Source organism: Tyto alba, unplaced genomic scaffold, assembly GCF_018691265.1.
Source record: "Tyto alba isolate M040663 unplaced genomic scaffold, T.alba_DEE_v4.0 Super-Scaffold_41, whole genome shotgun sequence".
NCBI lineage: Eukaryota > Metazoa > Chordata > Aves > Strigiformes > Tytonidae > Tyto > Tyto alba.
In genome coordinates, this window is record NW_024881317.1 from 4366756 (window position 1) to 4390411 (window position 23656).

Here is a 23656-nt window from a genome sequence, read left to right on the forward strand (position 1 = left end):
AGCCGTGGAGTATCTATAGCCATATGTATAAGAAAGAAAAAGCGTATTTGCTTGTTTGTTTTCCAGCCTTCCCATAGAATAGTTCTAAAAGCAGAAGTATCTTTCACAATGGAAAAAAAAATGACAAAAACATCCTCATATTTATCAAAATTTTCTTAGATGTTTTTCAGGGTATCGTTAAGGCCTGCCAGGCTCCTCCCCTTTCTCCCCCTGTCTTACCCCAAATGCTTCCATTTTTGGCTAAAAAATCTCAAGTTTAGGATTTTTTTGACCAACAACGTCAGCCAAAACCCAAGCTCTTTTCTCTAATTTTTCCACTTAATTTTTAAACTGTCTTCTGGCAAAACAGAAATATTGTTTTGATGGAAAATTTTCAACCAGCTCTGCTTATTACTTTCTGCCAACAGTCATACAGGCAAAACAGTGCATCTTCCAAGAGACGAGACTGTCCGAAGGGCCGAACGCAAGGCAGGTGATGACTAACGCTTCTCTCCCCAGTATGTGTCCCAGCCAGCACTGTGCTCTTTTGCAGGCTTCAGCCCTTAATGAGAGCCATCTTTCTAGAGATGTTTCCAGCCTAAATGTCTCTTGGCAAGTCAGCTCAGTAATTCAGGTACTTTGCCAGGTTAAAGGAAGATGTGGGTGGCACAGAAGGATCTCTGACCGAAGAACCGTGAGACTCAGAGGAGCCATGTTGTGCATCTCTTATCAGCGTTGACTAATACTTGGAGCCCTCCAGGCAAGGACCAGTTGGCAGGGAAGGATGGGGAGATGGGGCTAGTCCAGCTCACTTCCAAAGCAAGCTTCAGTGTGCTGTTGTTTAGTGGAGATGTTTAGATATGCCAGCAGCTGAGCCCTGCACAGCCATGAGTAGTCTCCATGTAACCCTGAGGACCTCCAGGGACAAGATCTTAAAGCGGCTGACAGTCTGAAATGAGACCGGTCACATCACTGCTGTGTATCTCTTACCCATCCGTCCATGGGGAAGGGGCTTCTCACACTGAATCTGGAGTGCGAATTCAAGGGGAGCCCAACTCCTCTCGCTTCCTGGTTTCCTGTGAAGAATGGGGAGACAAAGAAGGACTATGTTCTTGCAGAGCAGGGCAGAAGCCGAATTTCAGTTTTTGGCCGCTGCAGCCAAAGGAGCATCTGCCTGTTGGCTACATGGGCGGTGTCCTCAGGGGATAGCCATCCCTCAGCAGTCCCTAATATTTGCAGAGTGCTCCGAGATCTTTCAGTGAAAGACCTTTTAGATGTGCAAAAGTTTATAGCCCTTCTCTGACCATTGCTGATTTTAGAAGGTTAAGTTAGGAACAGGAAATACAGTGACTAAAGGAAAGCCATTAATATTAAATTCTACCCTTTGCCAGATAGTCCTGTGTTATCTTTGCTCTTTCATGAAATATTTTCTAGTTTTCCTTGCAGGGCATTCTTCATGGGGGTAGCAACTGAGGAGCTGTAACTTGGCACATCTCCACCTGCTTTTCTGTAGCAGTCCACATTTGTGCTCTGGGATTTGAAGAATTTCCTTTGCCTCTAGAATTGATATGCAAACAGTCAGCTGTACAGACATCAATCTGTCCAGTAGACATGCTGTGTGACCCAAGAAATAATACAGGTGGTCAGCACCATGCTGGTGACTCCTGAATTTCTGGAGCAAACAGACTCATTTTACTATGTCTAGAAGACAGGAGGTCCTGTATACACCCTCCAGTAATGTAATCTACTGTGCTTGACTGATCACAAAACACCCACCAAGACATCCCTAACAAAATTCTTTATTTTTGCCAAGAAAAGCAAAGATTTGCAGGAAATGAGAGCCGTGACCTTGCCACCTCACAAATAGCTTGGAGATCTCAAGATGCTCATCTCAGCAGAGAGATGCTCATGCCAGAGCAAACGCAGAGCCCTGTGTGGTCACTGCACAGCTCTTCCAGCGTCCCTTTCTTTATCTCCTCGTCAACTGTGTTGTGAAAAAAGCAGAAATGGGCCAACTCAGTCTTCTTCTGCCTGTTTGCTGTGTTGCTGTAAGTCACACTATGTATAAGTACTGCTATATGGGCAGGTATGGAATGAGGGATGTTAAAACTGGGCGAGATGAGTGTTGCGGGCTGCATAACCCAGATCATACCATTTCTCCCACTAGTGTTCTCATCACACCCAAAAGCTGTGTGCTCGAGCTGCTGTGCAACCTGTGGGCAGCTAAAGCCTGAGGGGAAAATTTCAGAGAGAAAGAAATGGGGTTCCAGAGACCCCCATAACTCTAAGCAAGTTGTTGTCTAGGACAATCGGCGTTTCTGTTAAAAAGGTCTTTCATTTCCCATTGATACTTCCCAGGTTGCAAGGAGAACCATTCTTCTGTTCCTGAAGGCCCTAGCTGCAGACACAGCTTTGGAAGGGAAGCTTGCTCTCATGGCTACGGCAAAGGAATGGGAAGCACGAGATCTGGCATGAAGTCCTGCTCCCACTGAAGCCAGTGGGATGTTTGCCATTGGCTTCAGGGGAAGCCAAGATTTCAGTCTGCAGCCAGATTTGCTGGTGTGTTGAGCTATGCTGAGAGCAGGACCAGAAACGGTTCTTGGTTTCCTGATAAAGCTGTTGCTGCCTCAGCTCCTCTGCTGCAGATAGCTGAGTTCTCACCCCACATTGCCCCCTGTTTGCTTTCATGTTTTCAAATCTTATTCTCAGGCCAGAAACACTTTGAGGAAAAGACTGGCTGCATGGTTTATGCCTGCCATATTGTTCCATCACTGGAGCTCCTGGACATCTGCACTCACAAAATCATCCCCTCTATTGTGGATCCTGGACAGTGCAAGCAAATGGCATAAAGAAATAGCACAGGGCTGGGGTAAGTGGCTTAAATGAAGTAAAACATATGGGATTTGCTCCAGGTAAATAACTGTGCTTTTTCCTTCAGACAGTGGTTTGAATCAGCTCTGAAATTAACTCTGAGTGGTACAAGAGTGCCTGAAGAAATTGTAAAGATGGTCCAGGGATGGGCTTCCCTGCTTCACACCTTCACACCAACATGAACTATTGGGAATCTTGATATTTTAAGCACCCCTTTTTCTCTCATCTCCTCTCTTTCAAGGTTAGTTGGAAGCCAAAGTTTGTTAGTGATGAGCTGTGGTGTAGGTATTCATGAACCTGATAGTAAACCTTTCCCAAATTATTATTGTTCCCCCTTCTAATAAGCCAACTCAAAGCTTGCTATGCTGCTATAGTGACATAAGCGTTAAGTAGTGCATTATATAGTGCTCCCCACTATAAGAGCTACACAGCTCTTGCAACCCACACAGCATCTGCATTTGGGCAGGGTTAGTGCCCTCCTCTGAAAAGGAGGTGAAGGAAGTGATCTCAGGGTGGATTGGGATCATTGGGTTATACCAAGCAGCCCCATTTTGGCCTACACAGGTCCTGTTTTTTTTATTTGAATGGACACATGGTGGAGCCTCTGTATGCCAAGGGAAAGAAATACTGTAAATATTTCTCGTTCTTCATTTATATTTCTCCCCGATCAGGACACTTCTTTCTATTCGTTGCGTGGGTTTGGTCTCTACTGCCCCTTTCTGGGAACATCTGTAAATGCATCACATCTGTTAAAAAAGGCATGAAGGTTTATCTCCTGGACCAAGAAGCTGCCCTGATTTTCCTCGCCTCTCTTTAACAGCACTTTCTCCTCCTGGCTAGCCATAGCTTGTGTTCTCTGGCCACCTGGGACTTCATCTTGCTCCTTATACATTTCCACAAAGAGTACCTGGTGGGAGCGGCTTTCTGGTAAGTTGAAACCGTTGTGATATATTTTTTCCCCACAAGCAAGGAGTTTGAAAGTGTAGATGCTTAAAGTCAAGATAACATTGATCATGTGGAGAACCACAGCTAATAGCTTTACTATGATTTTCTGCAGCAACTTGAAGCAAAGCTACCCAGAAGTTCAGTGCTGGTGCAGGAGCGCACCCCAGTGTTACCTCTTTAAGCACAGAGATTTTTACAGGCAAAAATACTTTTTCTTCTAGTAATAAATGGGGAAGAATGGGGAGGAAAGCAAAGAAAAAACCCAAATGATGCACTATTCTCTCCTGATTGCTTAGCTTATCTCTGCAGCACCATTTCCCATCTGTATTTCACATCATTCTGAGATTGTTCCCCAAGAGTATCTTATCAATAGATCCTTTCTCAACTTAGTGACTGCCTCTGAGCCAACTTTTTTTTTCTGGTTCAGTGACTGGCACAATGTTTTCATGAACTCTAAACTATCAACTTGTTGCTCTTCTATTTTCTTTGCTAATATGATCTCCACCAGCTCTCATGTTTCCTAGGGCAAGCACAATCAAACAAAATGAATCAGAACAAGCAGAGAGAATTAGCGCTCATTCTTTCTTAACAGCATGCTTGTGAATTTTTTTCTCCATTAGCAAAGTCAGTCCAGCTGCTTTTGCTCATGTTAATTCAGTGTAGCTGCTATCCGCAGGCTCTGAGTTACACGTAACAATGAGATGAGGGGACGGTGCTTTGCTTTCAGCAAGACCTCAGTATTTGTGTGGTTTTAATTTTAAGGAATGAGGTGATGGGGATTTTAAGGAATAATCTGATCCACTGCCACCTGGTTCTCTGTGGTATTCATTCTGTTGCTGGTAAAGTCTCATCTGAGACACTTTGTACTGTTCATCTGCTCATTTGTCTCTTTACTTCTAAAAGTTCCTCTTCCCCCTTCTTTTCTTTCCCTTGTACTTGCTCTGATTTTAGCACTCCAGGAGGCAGCACAGGGTCCTGGCACGGCTTCCCCAGGATCCTGGTAAAGACCAAGCATCATGGCCAACATTCTCCTGTGCACCCACGTGCCATGCTGACAATCTCCTCACAGGCATGAGGAGCCAACTTCTCATGGAGGAGACCCTGGTGAATCTCCCTTCTTGCATCCAGGCCTTCAAAGTTTTCCCTGCAAGGTTAGTGTCTACATGGTGAGACTGAACTGTGACCCTGGCCCCCACCTTGTGTCTTTTTTTGTGTCTTTTTTTTCTCCTATCATCTGAGAAGGTCCCTGGCCCTATGATAGAAGCCCCCACTGCCCACTGGGACCCCTCTCCTCATGGTGAACATGGTCCAGAGGGAAGGCAAAGGTTTCCCCAGAAGCACATACCCATTCCACAGCTCCAATTCGGGAAGATTTGTCTGTGTTTATTGCTAACAATGTTCTTCCTTGCATTCAGCTCAGCTGGGAACCCAATTAGTGACTTCACAGTGGCCTTGAAGCCTAAGACCACGTTTCTTTAATTTTGTCCAATCTGTTGGATACTTAGGGAAACGGTTGGGAATATTGTAAAGTAGCTTCTGGCAGTGAAAAGTCCCAGCAAAAGATTGCATAGACTCCTGGTAATTATTCTCAGCCTGTCCATCTAAGGCCTGGCTGTGGAGGGAGCTGCAGCGTTAACCAGCAGGGACACAGCCCACATAGTAAAAGACATTGTTCTGCTCTTCTTCCTTTTCGTTACATGAAACCAATTTGGCTAGTTGTGCTTGCTTTGGTACCTGGTGATCATGCTGCTAGTGTCTGTGTCACTTTGCTACCGTTCACAGTTTGCAATTGCAGCTTTTCTAAGTCTTTCTCGACAGCCAGACACATCATTCATTCCTTAATGCATGCTCACCCCAGCTTCCCAGAAAGCTGGGATCTGGGCTGTGCTGACACGCCAACATGTTGTGCAGCCTTGGGTGAATCAGTTCGCTTCTCCGTAACTCAGGGGACTGCTGTGCAAGAGCAGAGGAACCACTATAGCATTGCTTGGCTGCGGCTTTGGAAAGCATTTCGAGCTTCTTGGAAGAACAAGAGTAAGGGCAAACCTGTGCTGTTACTCCGTGGTTAAATGTTGCTTGAGATCATGGTTTGAAGTGACTAGAAAACAACAGCCAGTAGAGCGGCTCATGTGTCCTCAGGGGGTCTGTTAGTGGTTTGGGGCATTTTCAGGGGCTGCTTCACAGCCCAGTTACTGAAAGGGCAGAGCCAGCTTGGGGATGGGACCCTTCTGTTGCGCTGTGTGCAGGACACAGGAGTTGTCTCAGGGCCATGCTTAGCCTTAGCTTTTGCTGTAACAATTACAAGTGATAAAATGTCAGTTTTCTCAATTTTCCTCCCCACAAGTTGGTTTAAAGGGAATGAAGGCAGATCCTGCTATAGCTTAGTACATTACTAGCCAACTCAAATGACTCCCCACTGTCTTTTCATCTACATGAGACTCTTAATGCCCTAAGTCTTTGCATGTCCTGGCACATAGCCCAATTGAAGCATGAGCTCCAACAGAAGTTTTAAATTTAAAGCTGTTCTTTTGGCTTCAGAAATTTGCAGATTGAAGCTGAGAGATGCAATTCAGCTGTTTACTTGCAGATTTGCAACAGCCCTGCTGTGCTATTGCACTCGCCTCAGTCAGGCAGTTGTGTTAACAGCACTTTCCAATTAAAGTAGCAGCCTCAGTTACAGAAAATGCTTTTCCTATCTGGTCATTTATCTGACTTTTTTTTTTTTTTAATTACTCATGGAGCACAGGACTGTTCTGTTTCCCATCCCTTTTTATAATTAATCCATCATTATTTCTGGTAACTGAGATGGCTCTTGCTGGCTTTTTTATTTCTCGCCTTTTCCAGCTTCAACCTGGGCCAATACCACTCAGATGCCACATTACTCCCACAATGGGGAGCACTGATGTGAGTGATCAGGCAAATATCAGGTGCAGAAGCAACTCCTGAACTTCTCACCCAGAGCAGGGAAAGACACCCTGTTCTGGAAATAGCCCTGCCAGAAAATCCCAGAGCCTTGCTATGTAAATTATGGCCACTTCCCTGACTAAAATGTTCCTACCCTGAAAACGTGGCTTTTAAAACCTTCAGAGTCAAGATCAAGGCTTTTTCCCATTACCTGAACATTCAGAGTGTCCGAGAGAATAAATGATGTCAGGTGAGACCTGTGTCTTTCTTCAGGGTGCAGTCAGATAAGAACATCTTTTTTTAATTTCACCTTACTGAAAGGGACATGCTGGGATCCATCCTGCCCGTAGTGCAACAAGCTCAGCAAGGCTTGTCTGATGGGATGCAGAGGGATCTGATCTGAGACCTGGGATTTTCACTCCAGCCATATTTGCCATCGCAGACAATGCTGTAACTGTCTGCCACTTCAGTGTGCTTTGTAACATGAGCACAGAACTGCTTAGGCTGGGACTGCAGGAACTGGAGAAGGACCAGATGCAGTGACAAAAGCACAGGTTTCAGTGCTGACATCCTGTCCCATGAGGCTACAAAGCCCCTCTCTCCTACAACATGCTTTTCTCATAGTTTGATCAGCTGTAGCTGTCACTCTGGACTTGTGCCCAGCACAGTGACCCTCAAATTTTGAAGCACCTCAGTTCTGCAAGACCCTTGCAAGGATGCTACAAGCACAGACTCAAGGACTGACAAGAAAGCAAAGCCTGCTGCTGCCCCCATGTGTTACTTGTTCATTATTGTTGCCGCACACCAGTAAAGACGTGGGAACCCTATTGGGAAGCATGAAGGAGAGCCAGGCTAAGCACAGCCTCTCACCTACTGAGGGCAAAGATACTGCTTTGGAAGACTCTTCTGTTTCTCCTATTCCGCCCAGAAGCTCAGGGCCTTCCCTGGGGCACCTTCTATTCAAAAAATTGCAAAATCAGATGGGACATGTTTGGAAGTGAGACGAGCCAGCATGGAGGCACACGGTGCGCAGCAAAGCACAGAGGTGTCATCGTCCCGTTCTGAAAGGATGCATGTGCAATGCTCAGAGACTGCCATGCAATGCCGAACGATATCAGATATCAGCACAGCATGTTCAGGCTTGTTGGCTCAGACCACGAGGAGCACAGAATGAGAGACAGCTCTTGGCTGGCTCAGCTCACATGATAAGGTCATTGGAAAGACAAGTGATGTTTTCATCAACCTGCCTTCCCCCAGTATCAGCATCAGCTTTGAGCAAGGACTCACTTTCTGCTCCTGTAATGTACTGTGCTCCGCATGGTGCCAAGGACAAAAGCTTCCTCACAAATCCATTGAAGATGTGTTTTTCCAACCAGTGTCTCAGCCCCCAACTCCCATCCTTCTTGGCCCTGTGAGGTTCCAGTTTTGAACCATTAAATGGCACCTCTTGGAAGAGCTGCATTCCCTCTGGAGCAGTGGCACCTCTCAAGCAGGAGGGAGAGCAGGCTGTAGTTACTGGCTGTCTATCTGCTGCTTCCCAACAGTTATAATTTACCTTTTGGACATCCATTAGGGATCTCATCGCTTTGTCCTTCTCTGTTGAGCATTACCTTGTCAGGGCGGCACATGCTAATTATTCTGGAGAGCATCAGTCCCAGAAGCTGCCCGAAGCCTGGGGTGATAGGGTGGTAGCAGCAGCCAAACTCTCACGGGTCCAAATGGGACCAGTTTGTGGCTCAGGCAGGTCATACAGACCAATGGTTCTGACTCTCACTAACACAGCTTCTTGGAAAGGTAGGGTTGGCTCTTTGCCATCCTTTTGCCAAGAGCCTTTTTGGCCCTGGCACCATTAGCAGACAGACCAAGAAGCAATGCTTCAGCTAAATACTGTCCACAGACTGCCCTGGACACTGCCTAGAGCTCTCTGAGAACATCTGAAGGGAACAACATGCGCTGGCAGGGCTTACTTGCTCCAGCAATTGGGGATTGCAAACACATGCTTCAGCTATGCAAGAAATCTTTGACTTGTTCTGAATGCGATTCTGCCTGGGTTTCTTCCCAGGAACATTCCTGTTCTTCACAATTTACCAGTTGCAGGAAGGGAGAAGGGAGGGGGGGGAGGGAGTTTAAGAGTAAGGGAGAGGAAAGGGAACAAATCTTACAGTGCTTTCCCTAGCCAAATTTCTCCAGAAGGACAGGGTGTGGAGTACGGACTCCAGAATTTGGCACAATCCCAAGAAAATATGAACTGCAAAATGAAAACCATTTTTAATTAGTCATTTGTTTTTATATAAAGAATATGTCTCTGTTTTTCTGAAGTAATTCAGTGTCTGCTATCGCATAAACCAGGCAGCCCCTGCCAAATGGTGCTGCGTGATAGAAGGCAAGCACAGAACTAGGTCTTTGAGCAAAGACAAGTTATCTCCTCCAGGAGACGGCAGTGCTGTTTAGATCCGCATTCTGGTTCCCAAAATAAAAGTCTCATTCCTAAGAGTCACGGCATACATGAGAGAGTTGCAAATACAGTCCTTGTAGGTGGGAATAATCTGATGCCTGAGCTGGAGATGAATGATTAAGCTAGGGCTTTATTATAACACCTGCTATGTTACAAACAGGAGAAAAAGCTTGTGAGGGTGGAGGCAAGAGCTGTGCTTCTGCCCTGGAAGAAGTCAGAGGTACAGGGAACCCAGCACCTCACACCCTGAGTCAGAGGGATGACAAAATGACAAACCCCTCCTCTTGTTGCCAGCAACAGCGGGGCCCTACCTGGGGAGAGCCACAGGCCAGGGCATCCGCCCCACGGGCTGGGTGGGGGCTGTGGGGCTGGGTGTTGCTGTGCTGCTGGGTGCACCCTAGAGTAAGGAAGGCGTAGGGTGTAACCAGGCTGGGTGGCCTCCGAGCCAGAGATGCCCCCGTGGATAAGGTGTGAAGCTGGCACAGACACGGGCTTTGTGCTTCTTTCCAGATGCGACCACCCAAACCGTCAGCTTGTTCCTGAGTGTTGTTTCAGCCCCAAGACCCTTCCAGGGCAGCCAACAACAGGCGTAGCGCTCCTATGCGGAGTTGCCCGTGGCCAAGTTTGGCACCTGCTGAGCTAGACAAGCGCTTCCAACAGGAGAAACCCTTAAAAGAGGCAAGGTATAACCCAATGCTACCAAACGTGCACTCAGAGTAACCTCCATAGCTCAATTATCAATATTAAATATATACCTATAATTAATTTAATTTAACTGAGGTTTTCTTCCCTGTGTTGTATGCCTACTGTATCAATCTCTACAATTATTGCTGTGTATATAATTCAATCAAATGTACATACAGTACCCACATAAGCTTAGTCACTCCAGACACCAGGGAGAGTATTACTTTGTTGTATTTGGCTCATGCTTCTGCCTTAACACAGGGGGTAACTTCACTGAAACTGGTTATGCTACATTACTTCAAAACCAGAGCAAAGCCCAGCATTTATAAATTATTTGCAATAGAGGCATCATAATTTCTGTAATGCCATGTCCTGAACATGAATGTGGTTTGCTACAGCTGCCTTCCCTGTCTCCCCCTAGGAAACAGCAAAATAAAGATAGAAAGGAATCCTCATATTTTACTCTTTTTTTTTTTTTTTAATAATTCAGTAATATCAGAAATATCAGCAGATTCCTGTTGCCTCACAGTGCTGTACAGGAGCCTTCCCCTGTACATACTAAACTAAACAAGAATAACTGGTTGATAATAACAAGCAGATTCTCAAGAAGTATTTCTTTAACTTGTGCTGTACGTAGTGTCAGGATAGTAGTTCGCTACTTGTGAGGGTCCCCTCCTTCATCTTTTATTGACTGTACATTCTGCATTTTTATTGTTAATAGCCCATATGGTGAAGGAAACGGGTGAATTATTTCACTCTGTCTTGCTTTTATTAATCCCAAGTTATGGATCAAGTCACAATTAACAATGGCCCTGGTGATTTCTGAATTGCAATTTTTACTCCTACTAGTCCTGGACAGTTGGAAACCGTCAGATGCCAGCCTGAGCAACTGTAGCCTGTGCATCAGGTAGCACCGATGAGCAACGTGTGCATGGGTGTGTGAAATGACACATCTCTGGGCAGGCCAGTTAATTAAATGCCAGTGCAAGAGAGACTGGAGCTGCTTTCTGCAAGTTGCACATTGTTTGTTTCCCAAGGGTGGAAAGCAGACTGTCACTGAGTGATCTGAAATCCAAATAATAGATTTTATTGCAGAGCTTAGAAGGCTGCTTACAGAGAAGCAAAGAAAGATACAAGGAAGATGTGTCTACACTTCCGACACTTCTGAAGTGACCCTGAAAAAAGAAGGACAAAACCAAAGTGATGAAGAGAACAGCAATTCTGGAGCAAGAGATTACAGGAATCACAGGGACAAAAGAGGAGAGCCCTATTCTAGATTACTTGGAAAGCCTCAACCAAAACCTTAATTAAAGTTTTGATTCTTTATCACAAAGTGATTAACCCTGATGTTCCCTGGGAAGGAGCTTGCATCATTGTGAATGCTGGCTGGTACCCAGCACCATGGACACACTGCTGCTTTGGATTAAGCAAAAATGAGCAGACTTTCTCAGTTCTGTTGCCCTCTGCATTGACATAAATTGGGGGTAGGAGGATTTCTTCCTGATATTTAGGAGATGTATGACCCTTATGTTGGTTGAATGCGTATAATGACTGAACCATTCAGCTCTCATACAGACTTCACTTGTTTGTGGCTTTGCAGCTCTCACAATCTAGCTGCTACCAACAGAAATATTCCAATTATTTGGAATGGTGACATCATCCACGCAGTTGGCCCAGAGCCAACATCAGCACTCCTACAAATCAGACAGTTATTTCTTGTTAAGAATTATCATATTCTTCATATTGACCACAGTTTGCATCAGTGGAGCTTCAGCACGGAAGGGCCGCGGGGAAGCAGTGACGTCTGCAGTAACAAAGCCGCTGAGCAGATGCACCCCTCCTCTCCCTACTTTGGTTTGAACAAACCTGGCTTACACAAAACACAGTGGGGAACAGTCAAGCTTGGAGGACCAGGAAGGATAAGCTGTTCTGAGGTGCAGAGTTGAAGTCTTCTGCTGTGAACCAAACTGGCTCAGGAAAGGCTAGGGGGTCGACAAAAGCTGCTGGGAAATGTCACAAGGCTGAACTTCAGCTGTCGCAAACGGCAGGATCAGCGGAGGATGCTCATGCTGAAAAAGCCTGGAATAAGCAGATAGGTATCTAAAACATTTTGAAAAACCTCCAGTTGTGGTGCTTTTTTCAGTGTGATAAATCCTTGTTGGATTAATTACCTAATAATGAAATTATCCCACTCTGCTAGAGGCAGATTTCTTGCTGAAGTGAGGTAAAATGTGATAGTTTGAAGGTCCCAGAGGGCAAAAGGGGCAGGGTTGCACTCAGCCAATGGACACCAATTCCCTGTCATTTCCCTAGTCAGGCCTGGCGAAGCATATCACATCTGCTGCTTGAATTTTAGGCCAAGATAAAGGGAATCTTGTAAAGCCCTATAGCTCAAGAACACTACATATTTAAAGCAGTAAATTCTTGCAGGGACCGTGATCCTTTTGCAACTTAGATGAAAGCAGACAGACTGCTGGGAGGGGGAGCAGAGTCATTTCATGGAACCACAACAGCAGCAGGTACCTGGGGTCCAGCTGCGACGGGCGAACAGTGCTGCTGTAGTGCTGGGGTAGTTTATGTCCCTGTAACGCCTGTAGGTCTAGAAACCACTGGAAAATGGACTGGGAGCTTTTCCATGTCCTGCTTGATGTAAATTTGTCAAGATCCATCCAGGTCTTATTTAGCCACCACTAGAGTTGTATGTCAGGTTCCTGGAAGTAAGAAAGGTGAAGGACCTTTCCAAGAACTAGTGCAGAGTTGGTCCCAGCAGAATCTTCCATAGACAGTTAGAAAAAAAAAAATATCCTGAGCTGTTTTAATTTCCCATAAAAGGCAGGAAGCAAATTAGCAGTGTAATTGCCTATAAAGGCAAAAAAGAACTAAAACGGTCCTTTCTTCTGTCCTTTCCACTTGATAATGAAGGCCTGAAAGGCTATAAATTGATGTGGCTTGTTCTAAGGCTTTAATTCTTTCTCCATTAGGACTGCTGGAAGGCATAGTGGACAGGCAGAAAAGAGGTCAGTATGTATCAGAGACAGTAGAGAAACCTGCAGATTTGTCTGTGCAGGGATGTTTAAATCTCCATGATAGATGGACCCATTGCATTGCACATGGTAGTCTGGACACTGCACACGTTTCTTCCAGGACAGGACTGCAAACAAATGTCCAGCTCAGCCTGTACAAATGAGCTTGAATTATTTGCAATCAATTGACGCCAGCCACGTACTCCTATGTTTCCATGTTTATGATTTGTATAGACAAATCCAAGAAAGGAAGTGATTTTGAGTTCGAGTATTAAAAGCTTTTTTGCTTGATTTTCTTAACAGCTGTTTTATCCCAACAGTTGGGAGAAAACCACCTTTTCATAAGGAGTCTGTGAGGAACTTTCAGCTGGAGGATGAAGCAATTTCCCATCTACATTTCCGGGTGTCTTTCCATGAGCTCAATGAATAATTCTTCCTGATATTTTAAAAGTTAGAAAAAATAATAAACAGTAAATGACAGTTAAGGAGAAGTAAGCCAACACAGATTTAGCTCCGTCAGCGAAGTTTAGTTGTTTCCCCTGCATTTCCAGATCTCCTTAGCAGTTGTATTTTCCAGGTTTGAGTAGGTTACCCTGAGTAACTTGTATTTGTTTGACGAAGCCTGATTATTAGCCATAATTTTTGAACCACAGTAGTCACCGAGAGATTATAAGGGGCTCAGGGAAGGCATTTTGGCATGTCTCATCTAGTCCCCACACTTGTAGAGCCCTCTCCAGCACACTAAATCCATTGTCTGTTGGGTCAGAGAAGTATGTAAGCTGGTTGAGCCTCAAGATCATCTGCTCATGAGACAAGCTGGCCTGGAGATGGAGGGAAGGAAATCCTAATACCTGCTCGGAGGTGGCATGCTGGCTCACTGCTCAGAGGAGCCGGGCTCAGCTGCAGTCCTGCCTGCCTCTCTCCCACTTCCCTTCCAGCCCTGCCGAAATCAGCCCCACAAAGATGTGTGGGCAAGCGAGAGCCGTGAGGAAGCAACGGCTGTTGGTTAAAAAAAAAAAATAACATCGATGCTTGGGGAGCCTTCCTTCCTCCCCAGTGTGTGACATTTGCCAACTGACGTTGCATCTAGCCTAGCGGTAGCAAGAGCCAGAGAGGAAATACTCTCCCCTCTTGCCTTCCCTGACGCCAGCACGCGGATTGCACAAGAGAAGGCAAAGGGACGTCTGGCAGCTGTGCTCAGCTTTAAGGTAAAAGAAAGTTTGGTCATCTCCTTTAGGGCAAATAGTATCCAGTAGCCCTTCAGGCTTCTGAGCAAAGCCCCATGGCTGTTCCTCGAAAGAGATCTTCATGCTAGCCCTCGGGGCGAGCAGTGCCTGGTGAATTCCTGCAGCTACCGGGGAATATTTGTCCTCTCCCCTCCCTACCCCAGAAAAGCTTTACATGTGGAACTTGTTAAAGATTTGCCCTGAGCTTGTTTTTTTAAACATAAGCCACGAGTCCGGATGGGCCAAGGAAAACATACCACTGCAGAATACACCTCATCAGCTGCTCAGACGGCACCAGCTTCGCCGCAGCTGCGGCCAAGCGCCTGCGGTGAGCCCGTGGGGTGGCTCGGCTGGGAGGGGACGGCACCCACACGGCCTCGCCAGCCTCGCCGAGCAGGGAAGGGCAGTGTGAGGCCCCGACTGACCAGTGCACCCTCCCAGCAACGCCTCGCCAGTCCCCAGCTGGGGCCGAGTTTACTATAGGTGGGCTATACGTGTGTGTGATCGATACGGTGACAGTGTAATAACCGAAAATTTATTATAGCTGTATGTATAGTCAGCATAATGGATGTTATTACAGCGATGCCATCCGCAGGGCTGTACAGATGTTTATTGCGGCCCCTTTCTTAAGAGCGCTTCGAGCGTGCGTCCCGCCCGGGCTGGGGCGAGGCGCGCGGGCCCTTTAAGAGAAGCCCGCCCTCCCGACAACAGCGCTGACCGCTCAACCAACCTCTCTCCACCGCTCTTCCCCACCAGCCATTGGCCAGTCGGCGCTGAGAGTCCCGCCTTCCGGCACTGCTAGCCAATGGGAGGAGAGCTGGGCCAGAGGCTGGGTTAAGTCGGTGCGTGTGGCCGATGGCCGGCGAGCGGCGGGTCAGTGCAGGGGGCTAGGGACGGGGTTCGCCATGGGGGACGGGCCCGGCCGCCCCTCGGTGCGCGGGGGCTGAGGGGAGAGGGGCAGCGGCCGGCGTGAGGCGGGGACCCGGGCCCCGCCGGCGCTGAGGGGAGCGGGGCCCTGCGGGGATCGGTCCTCCCTGAGGCGCTGAGGGGATCGGCACGCGCTGAGGGGATCGGTCCTCCCTGAGGCGCTGAGGGGATCGGCACGCGCTGAGGGGATCGGCACGCGCTGAGGCGCTGAGGGGAGAGGGGCCCCATGGGGCGCTGAGGGGAGGGGGATCCCCCGAGGCGCTGAGGGGATCGGGTCCCTCCGTGAGGTGATCGGGGTCCCCCCCGAGGCGCTGAGGGATCGGCGCGGGGCCGGGGCGAGCGTCGCGCCGCGCCGGCGAGGGCTGAGGGAGGGCTCGGGGCCGCCTCGCTGTGCCCCGGGCAGGCGGTGCCGGCAGCGGAGCGCCGATCCCGGGGCGAGGGTGCCCCTCTGCCGCAGCGGGAGCGGGAGCGGGGAGGTGGGCTTCTCCCGCCCCGGTGTTGCCGGCAGCCGGTTCGCCGTGTGTGTTGGGTGCGGGGCGGGAGCCAGGCCGGCCCCCGGGGGCTCGGGCGGACGGAGCCCGATTAAAGAAGCGCTTCGGCCCTCCCGGGGTGGGGAAACGAGACGTGAAGTGCGACGGGAGAGCACCCTCTGAGGAGGGCGCTTGCCTTGCAGCTTCTCGAAAGGCAGAGGTGTCCCACAGGAGCGTCCAGGGAGACAGATCGTGGTGTTGGATCTTCAGCTCTTCTAGCAGAGCTGTGACCCAGCCTGCAGCCTGTGGGTGCCATGCTGCGTGCTAATGAAATGCCATAAAACGGTAGGGGTTTCACCATGAGAATCCCTTATGGGTAGATTAAGAGAACGTGGGGTTTTCTTACCTATACCTGACCCTGCTAACAAATTGTGGAACCAAGGACTGAAGGAAAAAAAAAAGTAGCTTCCTAATAACTTGCTGCTGTAGGCCTAGCAGTAATTAAAGTGCTCAGGCAGGTTCTTGTCCTTATACAACAAACTAACCTTGTCATTCAGGTTGCAGTTAAGTGTAGCTTGAGCTGTCCATATTTAAAAAAAAAAAAAAAAGTGCACTTCCATGAAATTAAAATGTGGATTCTTAAAGTGTAGAGAAGTAAGGACTTCTGGAAAGGTGACATGAAGGATAATTTTGATTAGTGTTTAATGTGATTTGGTAGGAGATGTATTGTTATTCCATGGAATTTTTTAAATCATAATTAAAAACTCAAGTGACTCTGCTTTTGTTATGAAATTATAGAAAGTAGTATTTGAGACGTGTAGCAAAGTAGTGTTATGCACTGGTTTGTCCACTGGTAGACAAAAAATGGTTTGAGAATAATCTACCCATTGTTGAAGTTTGTGTACATAACCTTTCTAGTATTTCTGTCAGTGCTGTTAGAATGACATCTTTGGGTTTGCCCCTGAGAAGATCCATGTAGAAGGAAAGCTTTGTCTTTGTGTTCGTGTATGTGCGTGGGTGCAACTACTGTGCTTTTTGTCCATTCTCCCAACTCTTACACGCTAAGAAATAAACACTGGTATTAAGGAAATTCAAAATGTCTGGGTTTTGTTCCAGGTGCTGGTATAAAAGATGAGGCTGAATGAGAACCAGACAAGATCCTTCCAGGCTCCTGTCACCATCCATAACTACCCGGGCAGGCAGGTGTACGTGTTTCCCAACGGCCGATCTGATTCAGAAGAGTCATCAGAGGAGGAGCTCAACGTTACCGAATTGCGACCGAGGGGCAAGGAGCAGCAGCGATGCAGCACTTCTCGGGACAGAGTTGGAGATGTGGTACTTCTGGAACGAGAGATTACAAAGGATGATAATCTTAACAAGCTAGCCCTGCAGTATGGATGTAAAGTAAGAGCTATCTCTGGTTGGTTGGTTTTAATTACTTCAGAGGTATTCCACATGTGGCTTAGTTTCCAGAATTACAGGAAGGTGTGCTGTTGTCTAATAGTTTTGACACTGAAAAGTGTTTGCCCTGTGTATTTCATGAATGGTCAATATCTGGGTAAAACTGATCTGGAGAAAGGCAAAAAAAACCCTAAAACAAACAAAAAAAAAAGAGTTCTTCAGATAACAGCCTAAGAAGATCTTGTCAACCCCATGCACTGTGTGACCTGCTTTCCTGTTTAATTTGGGTGACCTAAGTGCAACATAGCAGTCAAGAGTTGTAAGCAAGGGTAAAAAGTAGGAATCTGAGTACACAAATGAGGGTCAGAGCCCTGCTGTCCAGGTGCATACAGGTTTTGAAGCAAACTGAACAATACAAAGAAATGCTACTCCGATGGTGTCTGGTTTGGGGTGGGGGCGTTTGTTTATTTTTTGAAAGGTATTAGCTGACACATTGCAAGGAAGGTCTAAGTCTAACAGGGGTGGACTTGGAGGAGGCATGCTAAAGTTCAGGTCGCAGAGTCCAGGTGCTGCCTGTGCACATGGGTTTTCATCATTTGCCATCGTGCCCAGAAGCGTGTGCGTTTCAGCGTCTGCAGGGAGCGTGTGTGCACGGTGAATTGCCTCTGGAGTTGGAACATGCTACAAAATAATGTTTTCTTTGTTCCAAAGCAGAGTGCTTTATAGGAAAACTGTTGAAAAGTTCAATTACCTGATCTGAACGTTAGAAGTATTCCATTGTTTAGCAGTTAAAGCTGTATTTTTAGAGCCTCCTTTATCTGCAAGCTAGACTGATTAAAAAGTTCCATGATGCAAACAACTGGACAGTGACCTGGATGGGGATAATGATACAGTACTGGCTCAACTGCTGCAATACTACTGCAGTCTGTCTTGCTTAACCACACAACAGCTGTGTGGTACAGCTGAAGCAAGAGGGCTTAAGAGGAATTGCAACAATTCCTCCCCTCCCATTCCCTTAGAAACAAAAACAAAACAAAAAAGAAACCCTTCTAGGTTCTGATGAGCCTGACACGTGTGAAGAAGGGAGTCTGGTAGGACTTGAATAGGCCTTGATTGGCTCCGGTAGAGCCTGAGAACTGGGAGCTGCAGAGACTTTGTAGTTGTGACTCTGTGCTCCTCTCAAAGCAGTAGCATTTGCGTCGCTCTTGTCACTTACTCAGGATCACAGCAGTTGGGTGAACTCGAAGGAGGAAGATTCTGAACAATTCTTTTGGTTTCTGCCTGCTGTGCTCCCTGTCCTGTAACTCGGGAGGACTCAGTCCTGTCCCTGCCGTGACCGTTCCTCTGCCGCCCCACTCCCGGAGCCTTTCAGCCCCAGCAGCATTGGGTAGATTTACTCTGTGTGCCCTGCTGAAGGCTGCTGGGCTTGTCCAGGGGCGAAAGCAGGCTGATGGGGAGGGACCAGGTAGTCAGTGTTCTCCTCCCACGGGAAAAAAAATTGTCCTGCCTGCCTCCCTTCCAGAAAGGGCACATCTGACTTGTTCCAGTTAAATTGAAGAGGTACAGAAATCCTTATTACTGGAGATTTGTGTATTTGTCTGTTTGCAGACTGGCACTGGTCAGTTTTCATGTATTGCACTTTACTTGCTCAATAAAGCAGCTCCTGAAAGGCTACCAGGACATCAGCAAGGAAGATTTGTAGCCACAAATATATGTGACTGTTTTAAAAAAATCCAGGATGAACTTCTCCTTGAAATTAGTGAGAACTTGTCATTGGTCTCAGAATCGTCAGGGTCTACTTGAGGCTGGGGGTGTTAAGACAGTGTAACAAATAGCTTCGTGTGTGCTACAGATAACAGGGCTGAGATGCAAAACCCTTCAAAATTCTCATTTTTACTCTTGACCATTTATAGCCCTGTCCTGCTTTTGGCATTGTTCTTAGCTGGGACAAGAGGAGCTCACTGCAGCCAAAGAAATGAGTACAGAAAATAAGCCCAAATGGCTTGTGCAGTGAATGCTCTTGCGTGCTTCCCAGCAGCTTTGTTTGTTGTTCTTCCATGAGCACCGCTCCACTTTCTGTTTCTAGAGCCTTAGCACAACACTGCAGTGTTTGATTGCAGACACTGCTGGGGGTATTTACTGTGCCAATAATTTGTTTTCACTGGAACATTGAAGCACCACCTCAGTTAGGAGGCTTGGGGTGAGACTGTTATTTCACAACTAAATAATTTTGCGGGGTTTAAATCCTCATGTTACACTGGGGTAAGATGTGAGGAGTCTGAACCAGCAATTGAGGATTCCTCTTGCCTCAAGGGCACCAGATTAGGATCAGGATTAAACGCCCCCTCTTCAGATTTCTCAAATTTTGCAGAATAAGGTGAGATTCAGGCATGCATCTCATCTCTCCCTTTCAGCAGAGTCTTGCTTTCTGGCCGTGCCATAGCAGACTTGCCACCTTCCAGGGTCCCCAAGAGCCTGTGCGGGCTGGAGGGGAGATGCAGGGTGGAGGCAGAGCCAGTGCAGCTCCTCTCCTGTGGCTCCACGCGTGTCTCCGGCCGTGGGCGTGGCCTGCAGGGAGGGAGGGCTGCTCCTCGGGGGAGCCACCTCCCCGGTCCTGGCGGCAGCACAGCCTGCAAGCAGCCCCCGACGTTTGTTGAAACGGCAAAGGAGATGTTCAGGCTCCCTGCTGGTGTGTTTGTGTATTGTCTTTTAAAAGGAGACCGTTGCCCTGAACTATCAGTGACTTTGGCGCTGCTGGCACTTGCACGTTCGCTTAGGCAGTAAAGTGCTTTCTTGGTTTTCATTCCCCAGATTCATTGGTAGCCTGAAGCTTATGAGGGTGCAGTGAATGCAGTTTGTACAGTTCATTTATGAGATTTCTAAAAGAGCAAATCAACCTTTCTCTGAAAGTGCAGTCCTTGTGCTGTGTCTATTCCACATATCAGAAGTGGTTAACCTGTTCGTGTTGCCTTTCTCTGTGGTTTGGGGTCCTGCTGTTTTCTTTCTTTTGCATCCTTCGGCCTTTCCCTCGAGGTTCTTTCATGTCTCCTTGGCTGTTTTGGAGAGCACCTTATACATGTTGACAGTCCTGTTTGTTTTCTTTGACAGGTTTTAGAGCAACAAGTTCATGTACTTACTTACTAGGTGGTTGTGAGTGGACACTGTATTAAGCTGTCTCCTTTATTTAACATTAAATAAAGAAATGCCTCCTTGCCATTGTCTTTTGTTTAATACCAGCTGTCCTTGTGACTTTGCTGTACGTATGGTTTGTTCTTTCTTGCTCTTCTTACTGCTGTTTGCATCACCGAGCTGGATGGGAAAACTGCTCACAGATGGGAACCCTGCACAGGAACCACCAGAGATGGGCACAGATGCACGGAGACGATTGCTGTAAGCGCTCCTTCGCGGAAGCATCTACCAGCTGTGGAGGAATGAGCTGGGTGGAGCTGCGGTCGGGCAGAGGAGGGGTGCTGCTCGGGAGCACGAGCAAAGGATGGGGGCGAGACCCCGGCCTGCTCTGCCTGGCTGGGGTCTTGCTTTTCAAACAGCCACACGCTCCAAAGGTGGAGCTCCGCTCACTCTGAAACCACCTGCTGAGCAGGGGCAGGGGTTTGCCTGCTCAGACTGGTCGTGCCCTCACCTTCCCCACTTGCGCGTTGTTTAAGGGATGACAACTCTTTTAAGAAGGATCTGTTTATAAAGACTCTTCTTGCCTTGGATTAGAAAGCGAGAGAAGTGTTAAGGAAGCAGAAGGAAGGAAAAAACGCATTAAGCAAAATATAGCTTATGAGAGCTACAGGAGCACTAGAGGAGGTTACAGGCTGGTTTGAGGGGACTCTCTGTGTCCAGCTGGTGCAAAACACTGAGCCACTTGCAGCCAGGGGTTGCTTTTCTTTTCCGACTGCTGCTTACACACTAGCTTTGAGCTGCTTCCTGCTTCACTACTGGGTTGTCCTACACTGATGTTTCTGTCCTTTTTGGCTTCTGTAGGTTGCAGATATCAAACGCGTCAACAACTTCATCCGGGAGCAGGACTTGTACGCCCTGAAGTCCATCAAGATCCCCGTGAAGCCCCACGGGCTGTTAACGGAGAACGGCAGGGAACTAAAGCTGCTCCCGCCTGCGCCCTCCCAGACCGGCCTGACGCTCGTGGACTTACCGGAACCCGAGGAGGGGGCGAGCAGCCCTGCCGACGGCAGGCACCTCAGCGACTACTTCAGGGGGATAGACAAGAACATCCAGGACGCGGTGCAGGCAGAGGTCCAGCTCGACGCGGAGTATTGCCTGGAGGCGCTGGAGAGGCCGCTGCCCGAGTCAGGGAAGCAGGAGACCAGCAACGGTGCGGACTGTGGAATCCAGTGGTGGAACGCCGTTTTTATTATGCTCCTGATAGGAATTGTCCTGCCGGTATTTTATATCATCTATTTTAAAACACAAGGCCTGGTGGCCCATACCTCCAATGCAACGCTCACCTCAAATATTTCAACAGATGGATTGGAAGGGAAATTACCACAAAGCTCAGTTGTAGAAAAAAAGTCCTAAGGGGGTAAAGCCGCCAAATGCAGCCTCTCCTCCCAGCACTGAAGCCCATACGCCAGTGACTGACTCAAGTGTGTTCAGGGGGATAACAATATAGATTATTTTTATTTTTTTAAGTAGCTGCTGTTGTAATCCTGAACTTGACAAAGTGAGGTGATACGATTTTTATGGAAAAATAAGGATGCTTTGTTGCTTACCAGGATTGTCAGGCAGCTGGCTTAACATTTGTGAACGCTGTTGAGGGAGAATATTTTGTAGCAATTTACCCATCTTGGTTCCTTCAGGTATTTCTTAATGCCTTGTAAGAAGGGAATCCTTTGCTGCTGAGATAGAGTACAGTATTAATGTGATCGGAAAGTTGGGGGTTGTTTGCATTTTAAGAAAACACTTTGGCTTAGAATGGAAGCAGGGACTCCTCTTTTTCTCTGAACTGTCATTTTTATCTCTCAGAGACCATGGCACTTTTGGCATACTTAGCCCTAAAGCGATGACTTTGAGTGTGTTAGGTTAGGTGCGCCGCGGCACGAGCCCGCTGACAGCACCTCACCAGTTCAGCTTTCTGAGCACAGGTTTAAGCTGTGTTGCTTAGGCTGCTTCAAGCCCACCACAGGGAAGGGTGAGCCCAGGCCTTCTGGCCCGGGTGAATCCTTTGGAGACTTCCCTCGGCAGCTGGTGTCTCTGCAGGCGCAGCTCCGTGCGCTCGCGGTCAGCGTGGCCCCGGAGCACTGGAGGAGGACACGAGGGTGGCGTTAGGCCTGTGGTACGTGGTGTGCGCTCAGTGCTTGGGGAGAGAGGTCTAGCCAGTATTACTTTAAAAACAAACAGAAAAAAAAAAAAAATCCATAATGGGGCAACTCAAACACCCAGTTTTAGTCATGGACTTGAGTTTCCTTGGGTGTAGTCGCCAAGTGAGAGCATTCATTCCCAAGTTGCATTTAATTTGCAAGGTCCAGGAAAGCCGCCCTGCGTTACCTTGGGCACGTGAAGAAGGCTAAAGCCTTTAAAGGATGGCGACTTGGAAGCTGCTGAGCGTTAAACGTGTCTGTGAGCTGCTGACGCTGGTATTTAAAAGCTTTTGTGTAGGCAAGACCAGCAAAGCTTCGGGGGCTGGTGGTGGCCCGAGCTGCGGGTGAGCCCGAGGTCAGAGCTGTGCGGGACGCGTCAGTACCAGCTGCGTGCTGGACGTGAGCGTAAGATGAGGCATGGGGGAGCTTTGCTGCAGAGAAGGCCATGCCTCAAAAATATAATTCAGCGGCTTCAGACGCTGCGGGCAGAGAGGAAAACGCGCCTCTAGAACTAAACACTAAGGTATTTTGCAGCACCGGTACGTGAAACCCACCGGGGCTGGGGTAGCGTGGGAGAGCAGGAGCAGCCAGGGGCGCGGGGCCGGCTGCGGCCCCGTGAGGGTCCTGCGGGGCTGAAGCCGCTGCCCGGCCTCCCCCTCCGGCTGGGCACGGGCGCAGGGCCGAGCCGCGGTGGCGGGGCAGGGGCCGGGCAGCCCCCCAGCACCCCCGAGGTGGGTGATGCTGGCCCTGCCGCGCATCGACGGGCGAGTTGCTGCTTTGGGTTTTTTTGGAAAGCTGCGGCGGCCCAGCGCTGCAGGCGGGGTGGGGGAGCGGGACCGCGGCCCCCGCCAGGTGAGCGGCACCCTGTGGTGGTGCACCAACCTGTGGTTCCTGCAAGCGTCAGAAAACGTGCTCAGGAAAGCATGAGAGAACCTGGTTTTGTAACAGAGGACTCTAAAGTATCTTATATTGAAAAAAAAACCCCAACCTTGTATTTTCCTTCTGTGAAGGAAATGTATCTCTTTGTTCTATGGGAGGGGGGTTTTAGTACATTTTTAAATAAAGCAAAATGAAATAAAAGCACAAGGGGCACCACCCACCCTGACAGCTTGTGCATTTTTTAATTTTTTTTTGTCTGTCCCCCCAGGGAGCAGATGCTGTGGCACAGCTGAGCACACCTGCCTTGCTGTGGCTCCCCTGACCCGGGAGCGAGCAGGAGCTCTGACCACCTTTCCCTGCCAGGGTTTCTCTCCTGCAGCAGCTGTGTCAGAGCCCCTCCTGCTGCAGCCAGCTTGGGGCAGCTGTTTCCCCCCAGCTGGTGCCCTGCACCTGCCTCAACCCCCCACCAGGGACTTCTGCAAATTTCTGTAAGTGCCATAGAATGGGGTTCTGCGAGAGCGTCCCTTCTTCCTTTGAATGTAGTAACAAAAGTAGGTGTAGCCCGAAT

General features: G+C 48.2%; 1 protein-coding gene across 5 annotated transcripts; it reads left to right on the forward strand.

Moving 5' to 3' along the window:
• On the forward strand, nucleotides 1–23308 carry LYSMD4 (LysM domain containing 4). Of its 5 annotated transcripts, XM_042803723.1 has the most exons (7): nucleotides 1–2027; nucleotides 2689–2848; nucleotides 2918–3091; nucleotides 3671–3777; nucleotides 4747–4946; nucleotides 16601–16888; nucleotides 20876–23308. In XM_042803723.1, exons 6-7 carry the CDS (start codon nucleotides 16616–16618, stop codon nucleotides 21425–21427), a joined length of 825 nt encoding a protein of 274 aa, XP_042659657.1. In that variant the 5' UTR covers nucleotides 1–2027; nucleotides 2689–2848; nucleotides 2918–3091; nucleotides 3671–3777; nucleotides 4747–4946; nucleotides 16601–16615; the 3' UTR covers nucleotides 21428–23308. The 5 variants fall into 5 exon arrangements, with proteins under 5 accessions (XP_042659657.1, XP_042659653.1, XP_042659656.1 ...); XM_042803719.1 differs by lacking the exons at nucleotides 1–2027; nucleotides 2689–2848; nucleotides 2918–3091; nucleotides 3671–3777; nucleotides 4747–4946 and adding exons at nucleotides 14903–14960; nucleotides 20195–20275; XM_042803722.1 differs by lacking the exons at nucleotides 1–2027; nucleotides 2689–2848; nucleotides 2918–3091; nucleotides 3671–3777; nucleotides 4747–4946 and adding exons at nucleotides 14905–14929; nucleotides 20195–20275.
• The last annotated feature ends 348 nt before the right edge of the window (nucleotides 23309–23656 follow it).